Raw genomic sequence first — 11,977 nt, forward strand, 5'->3', positions numbered from 1 at the left:
TTTGACTTTGGCATGCATCTCACCATTTCCCCCTGCCAGTCTGGGGTCCAGGTCTTGTGATGCTTTGTCTCTAGACCTCTCCCACTGAGCTGTAAATGATAAATGGCTAAGTTAATACACCTTTTCATAAGTTCCTAAAGTAAAAATCAAGCAATAGAACAAAAAATGATGCAAAGAGAGAAGCTTTTAGAGTTTTTATGAGTGGAATTTAGGAACCTAGTCAGGCTGCTATGTTAATGTTTCTGGTACATGTGCCTGATTTACAAATCCACCATATCCCTAGGAGACTGCATTCTAACACTATTCTGCTGATAAGCCCTTTCCCCGATTTATCTATTCTCCATCAATAGGTGAATGAACAAATTGTGTTATATTCCAACAAGATATCACTCAGAAATGAAAAGGAATGAGCTGTTATACACCACAGCATGGATGAATCTCAAAAAATTATATAAGCCCTGAGCTGATGGCCCTATTCAAGATACTGCATTTTCTAGATTAGATGCTGGCTGCTCGATGTAGCTCATAAATACAATTAACATTTACCAGAGAGATGGTACAAAAAGCACACTGGATATTTGGAACAGGTGTTATTTGATCCTTCTCAACTTTGATGGGGAGTTGGACCTTGGTCACCCAAAGATCCCTCTAGTAAGTGGTTCCTCTCTGTGTCTTTGTCTTTACAGATGAGCATGTACACATTGGCTCTTTACTGAAATCTCTATAAACAAAAGAAACAGAAACTTGTCTGCTTCACTTTTAGAGCTGGGATCAGAGTTATGAATTTAGAAACTTGCTAATGCAGTTTGCCATAACCATCAAGTGAATATACATATTAGGATTAATTTAGTTCAAGACCTCTTGGTATAGATAGTAGAAGAGCATTCACCACAATCTTCTTTTCGGTTCTCAGTAAGAGAATCAGGTATGAAAAACAGAGGGTTCTTGGGGAAGTAAACATAAAACAGTGGAGCTGTAACCCAACAGCTCATTTAATTCAGCCCTTCTGTTTATGATGTTGCTGAAAACCAGAAGACAATGAATGGCATTTACTTCTAGATCACATAAAATTTTAGTAACAGTGGAGCTTGCAATCCAGGTCTTTAGTCTTAACCCAGGGCTTGCTCCATTCAACAATAACCCCTACATTTTTTTTTTCTTTTGCCTGCTGGATCTAAGCCATGTCCCAGAAAGACTTTAATGTGACTTACATAAATATGTTGAAAAAAGAATGAGGGAGAGTAGAGAAAGAAAAAAAGAGTAGACAAAATAATGTGGAGCCAGAAACCAGGTAAGTAGTTCAAAGTGTAGTTTGAGGAATTCTGCAAATTTCTGGGACACAAGTTGCAAATTCTGGTATAAACTTACTGGCTGTCACACAAAGAGGAACAAGTGATTATTTTCTTTTTAAAGGTTAGGCATATACCTCCTGGATGGATGCATGCAGCCATCCACTTCTGTATATTCATTTGAGCAATGAAAGCATACAGAATTTGTACACAAATGTCATAGAAGTTTTATATGTAAGAATAAAAAACTGGAAACAATCTAAATTTCTATTAACAGGTGAATGGACAAATTGTGGAATATTCCAACAAGATATCACTTAGAAATGAACAGAAATGAGCTGCTGTACACCACAGCATGAATGAATCTCAAAAAATTATATTGAGTGAAAGAAGTCTGGGTGCAGCGGAATGCATTTATAATCCCAGCTACTCGGAGGCTGCAGCAGGAGGATAGCAAGTTCAAGGCCAGCCTCAGCAATTTAGCAAGACCTTGTCTGAAAATGAAAGGGCTAACTGAACCTCTGAAACCATGAGCCCAAAATAAACTTTTTCTTCTTCTTAAAAAAGAAAAATGAAAGGGCTGAGGATGTAGTTCAGCATTAGAGTCTTTGTCTCAAATGTGTGAGGTCCTCATTTCAGTCTCCAGTAACACATAGACTGAAAGATTCCTTTATAAAACTCTGGAAAAGGCAGACTATTGTGATGAAAATCAGATCAAAGTTTGTTGGGAATGAGGAATGCCGGTTAGGGTGGAAGTAAGGCCATGAGAAAAGCTTTGGGGAGGCTGGTATGTTCTTTCACAATTGCTTGATGGTTTCATAGTGCACACACAGTCAACACAAAATTTACATTTAAGTATGTGCAATTTATATATATTGATGATGCCTCCATAAAATAGTAAGGAAAAAAGTTATTGCTTATATGACCGGAAAAGTACAGGTATTTCTACCATGGAGATGTGGGATAAACTTTTCCTCTTGAGAATTTCATAGTGTTGCTTCCTGTAATCTTCCCTAATGGCAACCAATGGAAATCAGTGGCAGAATGCCAAATCACCTGTGAGCAAGAACATTTCTGCCAAGGGTGGGTACGTGGAGATAATTAGGAGGCAAAAACAATGCATTTTAAATATACAGCTCTCCCATGGTCTGCTTCAGCCTGGAGATTAGATTTTCAGTGATTAGAGGAAAAGTTTATTGTTTTAGCAGTCCTATAGGCAACTCTTCCTAAACGCCATTTCTATCTATGAGAGTTTTGATAAGTACTGAAGAGCAATTATGTTGAGGTTTTACTCTGATAAAATAAGTGTGGAGAAGGCCCTGTTTTCTCTCTGGGAAGGGAAGAGTAACCATTTATGTCCCTTCTCTTTAGTGTTTTGAGTACAGCATTTCTACTTTTTGTGGCTCTCTGACAGTTTTCACAGGAATAAATGTGTTCTCTCCAATCAGAAAAGACTTTCTGGGCAAAATCACCCCCTGTATTTAATTGGTATTCACCACAGTGTCAAACAGCAATGGCACAAAATAAAGGTGTTGGGTATATGAAAAAGTATGTGGGTTATACTTTAAATTATGAATGAATTCTTGCATCTTGAGGGTATTTTTTCACTTTTTACATTTTTAAAATTTAATTTTATCTTTTTACACAAATGGAACACAACTTTTCATTTCTTTGGTTGTACATGATGTAGAGTCACACCATTCATGCAATCTGCATCACTGTAGTGTGCTGATTTTAAGTTCTTTGGGTATAGACCAAGGAGTGGGAGAGCTCAGTCAAATGGTGGTTCCATTCCAAGTTTGAAGGCATTTTTTAAAAATTAACTAGTTCAGATTATTTATTTGTTCTGAGGGTCGCTGACTACTGCATTTCATTGCTGTTATATTTGCTCTTCATTATCCTGGTTGTTTCTAGCTTACCTTTGTGCTGTGTGGCAGTTTCCTATAGTCTTGATGTATGGAGCTTCTTTCTGTACCTTCCTTTGGGTCTCATTGGTCCCAGTGCCACTGACACAAAGAATACTCTTTTTTTTTTTCCCTTTTATTTTATTTTTTTCATCATCTTTCCCCAGCAAAGGAATGAAATGTGAGCTGGATATTATCCTTTGTGCTGATCTGTCTGACTCATTGTTGAGACAGTTTTTGAGATACTAGTTTGTGCCAGATACTAAGCTTGGTGCTTACAAGTCTATAAATTCTCACAAACCACAAAGAAATAGACTCCATTGTTATTTCAATTTTATGCATAAGGAGATTAAGGCTCAAACAGATTGCATCATTTGCTTGTTGGAAGAAACTGAATTCAAATCTATCTGACATCAAAATCTATTCTCTTAACCACTGTGTCGTACTGCTTTTCATAAGAACTTACCTTCATTGATTTTTTTCTGGCCCTTCTTCACATCTTAGGAGATTTGCTTTTTGACTAGGAACATTGACTGACCCAGCTACACCACTCTACAGTATTTATCTAAAAGAATTAAAATCAGCATACTATAGTGATACATGCTTACCTATGTTTATAGCAGCAAAGTACACAATAACCAAAGTATGGAACCAGTCTAGGTGTTTGTCAGTGGGTGAATGATAAAGAAAATGTGGTATATAGTCACAATGGAATTCTACTCAGTCATAAGGAACAAAATTATGTCTTCTGCAAAGAAAATGGATGGAACCTAAGAATGTCATGTTAAGTGAAATAAGCCAGTCTCAGTGCTTTCTCTCAGATGTGTAAGCTAGAGAGAAAAAAGAAAAAAGGAAAGGGGTTGGTGGAATCTCATGAAGATAGATGAGAGCTCAAAAGAGTAGAGGAAGGGGACTTGGGAAGGGAGGAAAGGAGACAATTTGAAAGTACTGACGAATGAAATAGACCAAATCATACTGTGTACATGTCTAAATATGTGACAAGAGAGTTTGCTAAAATATATAATTATAATGCACCAATAAAAATTTTTTAAGAGATTTGTTTTTTGCCTGGTGATAGATTTTATTAGGGATAATTACATATTGCTACCATATTAGCCAGGAGTACTACCCAGGAAACAAATGGCTTCCCTAGAATATAAAAGTGTTAAATGACTTTAAGGATCATTGCTGAAAATTTTATTACCTTGGCAGTTTGGTGGGGTTGTAACTTTTCTCTTAGTTGTCAGATTGTTCTGCTTGTAAAATTGATCTTCTCTCTTGAATTTCATGTTTGTTTAGATTATGTGAGTATCAAGGGGGTCTTCAGGGGCTTGACTCCAAGTAGTTCTTCAAGGCTAAGTCTGTCTTCTTGACAGGGTGGTCCTCCCCGAGGTGAGACCTATGCCTCATTTGCTCCACCCCTTCCTTTGCTCCTCGGTGTTTTGAGATTGACTAGGGGTCCTGGCTACAGTCATCATTGTCGCTCTCCTTGTCAAACCTCTGCAGGCCCCATTTTCTGGATGGTTCTCTTTAGGGCAGCCTTGACATCAGTGTTCCTCAGGCTATAAATGATGGGGTTGAGGATAGGGGTGATCACAGCATAGAAGAGAGACAGCAGAGGGTCAGTGGCTGGATCATAGCTGGCCTTAGGGCGAATATAGATAAAGATGGCAGTGCCGTAGAAGAGGGAGACCACGATCAGGTGGGAGGAACAAGTGGAGAAGGCCTTGTGGCGGCCAGCTGCAGATGGGATCCGTAAGATAGTAGCCAGGATACGCCCATAGGAACTCAAGATGAGGCCAAAGGGGCAGAGGATGATGAGGGCAGCAGCCAGGATAATCTGCAATTCATTGAGTGAGGTGTCTCCACACACCAACTGCAGGACAGGCTGGATCTCACAAAAGAAGTGAGGGATGGCGTTGGGGCCACAGAAGGGCAAGGAGAAGATGAAGGAGGTGTGGCCCAGCCCCACCATGGCTCCGCAGGCCCACGCTGAGCCTGCGAGCTGCAGACACACCCGGCGGCTCAGCAGCAGCGGGTAGCGGAGGGGCTCGCAGATGGCTGCGTAGCGGTCATAGGCCATGGCCGCCAGGAGGCAACACTCGGTGGCACCAAAAAAGAGGAAAAAGAACATCTGGAGGGCACAGCCCCAGCGGGGGATGTGGCGCTGACCAGTGAGGAGGTGGTGAAGCAGCAGGGGCACCGTGACCGACGTGTACCCCATCTCCAGGGCCGAGAGGATTCGGAGGAAGAAGTACATGGGGGACTGGAGTGCAGGGTCCGCTGAGACCAGCGCCACAATGAGGAGGTTGCCTGTGACGGTGAGCAGGTAGACCGTGAGAAAGAGAGAGAAGAGCAAGCCCTGGACGTGGGCCAGGCGGGAGAAGCCAACAAGAACGAATTCAGTTACCACCATGGAAGCGTTGGTGCTCATCCTGCTCACACCCCTTTTGATGGGAAGAAAAAAGACAAGGCAAAGAAGAGTCGCCACCGGTATAGAATTGTGACGAGGTAAAAAATGACCTCTCTCTGCATTGGATCAAAGCCCTGGGACTCCCTTTCTTTTAGGCTTTCAGTGTCTTTGAAATGAGGCAGCCCAGCTGCCCCTGCCCTGGCCCACTCTTGGAACCCTGGGCAAATGTTTGTCTCTCTGAGCCCAGCTGTCTTGATCTCTTCCTGATGGTGCCTACCTTCAGATAAAGCATTGAATTTGGGTTGGTTTCTCCTGGGTGAAGTGTTGTATCATTCTAGCCCCCTTTTCTCTGTTTCCCAGCCTTGCTGCAGGGCTGGGGATGGAATTTTCCCTCCCAGTAGATGTTTTTCTGCTCAAAGCCAGACTTTGTTCTGTGTTCAGGACATGAAAAAACCCATTCCAAGTAAAGAGGATTTCTTTCCTGTTCCTCTCCCTGCTGACGCTTTTTCTGTTTCTTTTCCTTTTTCCACGTTTTTCTTTTCTCTTAACTTGGCTTTTCTCTGGTCTAATGTTTACCTCTTCCTTTCATTTCCTGCCCCTTTCCAGCTATTATTCCAGTTACCAGATGCCTCAACCTCTTCCTTTTCTATCATTTCACCATGAGATGAACTTCATGGTTTTCAGTGGGGAGAGAAGGGATTGGATAAATCATTTCTTTTAAGGTCCTGAAGGCAGTTAAGTAGTTCAATTTTCCAGAGGGTCTTTCTAGTTTTTTTTTTTTTTTTTTTTAAATGCTCTGGAAGGAGATAACAAGACCTTTCTCAGTTGCTTATTTCTGCATCTTACAGACTCTCAAACTTCACCCCTTTATATCATATCACATATACAAATCCCCAGACCACTCACATAAACTCTACATATGCATACACTAACATATTGTGTTTCTAAATATAAGCACAGGAGAATAACCTAACATCCTCAGATGCTAGACTCACTTAAAGTCAAATACACACACTGTATACAAATACAAACTTCATTACAGATAACAATGAAAGTCAAAACTCATTTAACATAAAAATATTAACATGGAAAGATACACATAGATACATAAATCAAAATTCTGTGCAAAATAACCATATTTAAGGATGCATATTAGAAATACAAGTGCACACATTGATATCCTTTTGCAGTTGAGAATCTCTGGTTTATTCCATGTTGTTCAGTGTTTTCCAGGATATTGTTGGAATGGTGTTTCTCTGTTTGGAGAAATAACTAGGCTAAAGGCAGGTAGCATTTGATGACTTGCTTATATTATCCTCTCTTTACATAGCAGATCCTCATGAGAAACATACTCGTAGGTTTGGTGTCTCCATAAGGTCTCTGAGGACCTGAATCTCCAAGTATATTTGACTTTCCAATGGGAAATAACTAATTAATCTGTTATTTTAGAGTTAGTTCCTTAAATCACCAAAAGTAAAGGATGACCTGTCAAGAATATTTCAGAGACAATGTCCAGGAATATTGGTTTCCTTTAACTCTCCCATAATACCTCTGGGTTGATCTTTTTTGTGTCCTTTTCCTTTCTCAAAAATTTTTTCTCTCACTGTCAATGTCCTACTACACCTACAAAAAGTAATAATGCCATTTTACCTATCTTATGGAATTTGATATAGTTTAATAATAAATTTATTTTTAGCTATACACAGAATCTCATGTATTTTAGTTATTTTTCATAGAATTAAGAATATAGATGAGACATAAACATATTTTGACTAGTGAGCTGATTGATAATTGTTATTTTCTTGAAAATTGGTCCTGAATTTTTCTTGCTTGGATTTTTTTTTCACTTATTATACAAGAGTCATCTTTACATCATTAGTATTTGGATTTAATTTTTGATCTGTTTCTTTGTGTTCTTACACACTTCCTACATTTGATAAATTTTGCATCAGAAAAGATGTTTTTTTAGACATGTAACAACTGTTAAAATAATAAGCCTCAAACTCAAACTGGTTTAAAAATAAGCTAATTTATAGGTTCCTGTACCTATAACTTTAGGATTTGCTTATATTAGATCTCCCACTTAGTTTTCTTTACATCATCTGTTTTATTAGGTTTGGCTAAAAGTAATGGAAATACCAGTGGCTCAAAGAGGATGAAAATTAGGGCTGAGGAAGTAGTTCAGTGATAAGAACATTTGCCTAGCATGTGTGTATATGTGTGTGTGTGTCCAGCTCACACACATATACACACAGGACACACACATACAAACACACAAACACATCTATCACTATACAAACCCCTCGCTACATATTATAGTTATATGTACTATATTGCACCAAAAATAAAAAAGAGGATAAATTTTTTTTTTCTCACTTTATTATCTGAAGCTCTGCATTTCAAAAAAATATGGCTACTTTGATCTAAGAAGTCATCAGAAATCTTGCTTCCTGTCAGTTTATGAGTTTTCTGCTCCTGATGTAAGACCCTCTTATGGCTTAAGATGAGGGCATCCATGTTTTAGGAAAGAGAACATAGTAGAACACTTTGGAATGTTTTGTGGCAGGTAAACATTCTATTAGTATAAACTATGTAGAATTCTTGCCAAAGATGTTTAGCTTGAGTATAATTATAGGAAATAATCAGACAAACCCAATTAATGGCACATTCTGCAGACAACGGACCCAGACTCTTCAAAAATATTAATGGCTTTTGTTTTATCTTCAAAACAAAAGTTGGGGATGATATTATTCTTAACTGAAGAAGACCAAAAAAACATGACAATAAAATGTCATGGCCCATGGCTGGATCCCAGATCATAAGAAAAAACAAAACAAAGAGAAAAGACTTTTGAAACAGGAAATTGAATGTTGACTTTATTTTATTGCACCACTATTAAATTTCTTGGGTGTAATAATATTTTTGAGGACCCCTTGACTTTAGAAAGTTGGAGAAGAACATATTTAAGGGCAAAGGGTTATGCTTACTGTAAGTTTGTTTTAAGTGGTTCATCCAAAAAAGTATATATATGTGTATGGATGAATCCTTGACTCTGCTCTAGTGGATGTTTGTCTTTGTAAATAATCATCCTGTTCTTGTCTGTGGAGGCTGTGTAGATTTCACACTCTTTCCCCTATTACTTGGGCTGTGGACTATATTAGCAGGCAATAGTTATATGATAGTGTAGTATGTTTCTGCAAGAGCAAGCAACTCAAAATTGTAGTGGCTTAATAGAAAACAATTATTTATTAACCATACAGAATCTCTTGTTGACTCAGATGACCCATTAACATAGCTGTGCTCCATGCAAAACTCCATGTAACTTTGATCTTATGACTTTGCCATACTAACACTTGCTTTTGTATTTGCTAAGAAGGAATGAGCTGGAGAATCAATCATCATCAATTAAATTACATTATTTACATTTTACTGACCGGAACATGTCACATAGCTATGCCTAACTTCAAAGGGATTGTGGAAGATTGTACTTTCTAAAGGTAAGAAGTCTTTCTTACCCGCATACTGTTCTACAATATCATCTTGCTTCTTCTCCATCAAAAAGTGAAGCCTACTTCCCCTAATTTGTTTAAATCCATTTGGGCTTTGATCCTTTCAACCCATACAGCAAGATTGATAGGATGATGTGTGATTTCTGAAGCAGGATAATAAAAGTGATGCCATTTCTGCCTTGGGTCTTGGAATATTTACACTTGGACCCCCTTACCTACCATGTAAGAAGTCCAGCTACTCTGATACTATTATGCTGTGAGGAACCAAGACACATGTCCACAGGAGGCACTCAGTGAGCAAACAAATTAAAAATCACCCTAGACCAATACCTGACGTAAGAATAATGATTCCAACCAGAGGACTCTGGATCCCAGCTGTCAAACCACCTTTTAAAGACTTTGTGTCTTCAAAATTGATGTCTCATCCATTGTAGGGCAAGACAAGGCATCTTGCTTTGCTGCTATAGAATGACATTATATAGACATTTTCTTTCTCCTCTCCTTCTAATTCATATGTTGAAACCTAACTCTCAATGTGGTAGGATTTGGAGGTGGGGCCTTTGGGATGTTCATGAGGATGGAGTTCTCCTGAGTAGGATTACTGCCCTTGTGAAAGAGTTGTGAACAGCTTTTTCACCACTGTGACCAAGAGACCTGACAAGAACAATTTTACAGGAGGGGAAGTTTATTTTGGGGTTCATGGATTCAGAGGTTTCAACGCATATGTGGCCAATGCTCTGGGCCAAATTTTGAGGCAGAACAACAAGATGTAAAGATGTGGAGAAGAAAATCAGAGAAGGAGGAAATCAGCAGAGAGAAAGAGAGAGTGAGAGGGAGCAAGAGCGGGCGTTGGGGGGAGCGAACACTAGTGAGCTTACCAGGGACAAAATGTAAACCCCAAAGGCATGCCCCCATTTGAAAAATAGGAAAATAAGTCCAAGGACATTTTCCCCAAGTTTTTGTCACTTAAAATTCAGGCTTCAGCCAGAACAGGAACATAAAAAGAACTTTCACCAGACAATCACCTGACCCCTTCACTCTAATGAGTCACCTGACCCCACTACAATGAACCCCAGGAATGGCCTTCCTGTCCCACCCTAAAGGAAGCCTATATAACCCAGACCTTTGCTTCAGCTCATGCCATTTTCTACTCTGAAAATGAGCTGCACCAGGGTTCCACCAATTGACTCCACAGCTAAATACTGAATAAAGAAAATCTTTCTGATCCGAGGTTTGCTTCCTGTCTCTCACTTTCATCACGTGTGCATTGTTTGTCCTAACACCAGTGACCCACCACCAGCCACACCTTACCTGTCTACAGTGGCATTGTCTTCAGGAACAAATAGCAAGGAACTTTGGAAGACTCTTAATGAGGAAAGTGGAGAAAATATTAAAGGAAAGTGAAGGAAATGTTATCAGAATAAAAAGATCCTCGTATGTAGCAGTAGAAAATGTAGCACTGTGGAAATAAAAAAAAAATGGACCTGGGGCTGGGATTGTGGCTCAGCAGTAGAGCACTCGCCTAGAACAGGCGGGGACCCACATTCGATCCTCAGCATCACATAAAAATAAAGGCATTGTGTTGGGTCCATCTACACCTAAAAAATAAATATTAAAAAAAATAGTCCTAATGAACTGATGGGCCTGGTTAAGAGTATTTTTTCCTAGAATGTTGAAAGTGCCAGCAGGGTTCTTTTAACCAAAGGTACAGAGAGAAGTTAACTAAAGAAGGGATTTTTCAGTTTTCAAGCAAAATGTTAAAATATAGTATCTAGGTCTTTAGGGTTCAAATTTAAATCTATGCCAAACTATCTTAGGGTAGAGATGTTGTCCATCACCCTAACAAGAAGCCCAAGGTAGAGACAGACTTCTGTTTAAATACTATTTATAGAATAAAAAATGGATTACAAATTGAGTCACAGGAAGCCTATAAAGTTTTTAAAGGAATTGCATCAACTTAGCTGAAAGGATAGATATAGTACTAAACAAAGGAAAACTTTTGGATCTCTGAACTATTTTGTGTGGGAGGCAGGCTGAGAAATTTCCTTAGATACAACAGAAGCTGTCTGAAAAAAGAAGAATGATTCATAGGTAGAACGAAAGAGCCAGAAGATGGAGGCAGTGATCATGCTGAACAACTTTCAGACAGTAGGACTGAGCCCTAATCAATAAGCTGGCAACATGAACCTGTTTGGATTTTAATATTACTATGGTCCAGTGATGCTGTGTGAATTCTACTTACCCCATTTTTGGAAGAACTGTCATATCTATGGTGGCTATGCCACATCTGAAGTTTTAAAATTTACAAATGGTAGAGTTTCTCTTTTTATTTTCAATGTCTAATTTTATTGTGTTGTGATAAGAGAGTACTCTATTTATTCTTCCCCTCATTTTTTCCCCCTCTCCATTCCTCTCCTCATTATTTTTGTAATTCAAGGTTGTCTTTGTGAGATAAGATAGTCTTTTTTCTGGGGTGGTGGTGAATGTTCCATAGGCAACCATATGGAAAGAAGCACTGCTTCATATCAATTACAGTTGTCACTTGGTGTCTATGGCAGGTTAGTTTCAGGATTCCCTTTGGATACTAAAATTCATGGATGCCAATGTCTCTTGTACAAAATGGGACAGTATTTGCATATAAACTGTGAATATCTTCTCTATATGTTTGAATGATCTCTGGATTACATATAGTCCCTAGTACAATATAAATAGTTGTAATAGAATAAGTATTATATAAATAGCTTATATACCATGTAAATAGCTGTTATACTCTATTGTTTAGGGAATAATACGGAAAAAGGCCTCTATATGTTCAATGTTGCCGCAGTCTCTGGCTGGGCACAAATCACGAGTCTCCACACA

At 38.8% G+C, this 11,977-nt stretch overlaps 1 protein-coding gene across 1 annotated transcript; it reads right to left on the reverse strand.

The window, feature by feature from the left end:
• Positions 1 to 4,685: 4,685 nt before the first annotated feature.
• LOC143400814 (olfactory receptor 10C1) lies at positions 4,686 to 5,627 on the reverse strand. The gene has a single exon (XM_076857811.1). It carries the CDS (start codon positions 5,625 to 5,627, stop codon positions 4,686 to 4,688), a length of 942 nt encoding a protein of 313 aa, XP_076713926.1.
• Between the last annotated feature and the right edge of the window lie 6,350 nt (positions 5,628 to 11,977).

This window comes from Callospermophilus lateralis, chromosome 6, assembly GCF_048772815.1.
Source record: "Callospermophilus lateralis isolate mCalLat2 chromosome 6, mCalLat2.hap1, whole genome shotgun sequence".
Taxonomy (NCBI): Eukaryota; Metazoa; Chordata; class Mammalia; order Rodentia; family Sciuridae; genus Callospermophilus; species Callospermophilus lateralis.

What these genes read in the sequence shown, in the direction of transcription:
- LOC143400814 (XM_076857811.1), bottom strand. Translation starts at nt 5,627, where the DNA reads ATGAGCACCAACGCTTCCATGGTGGTAACTGAATTCGTTCTTGTTGGC.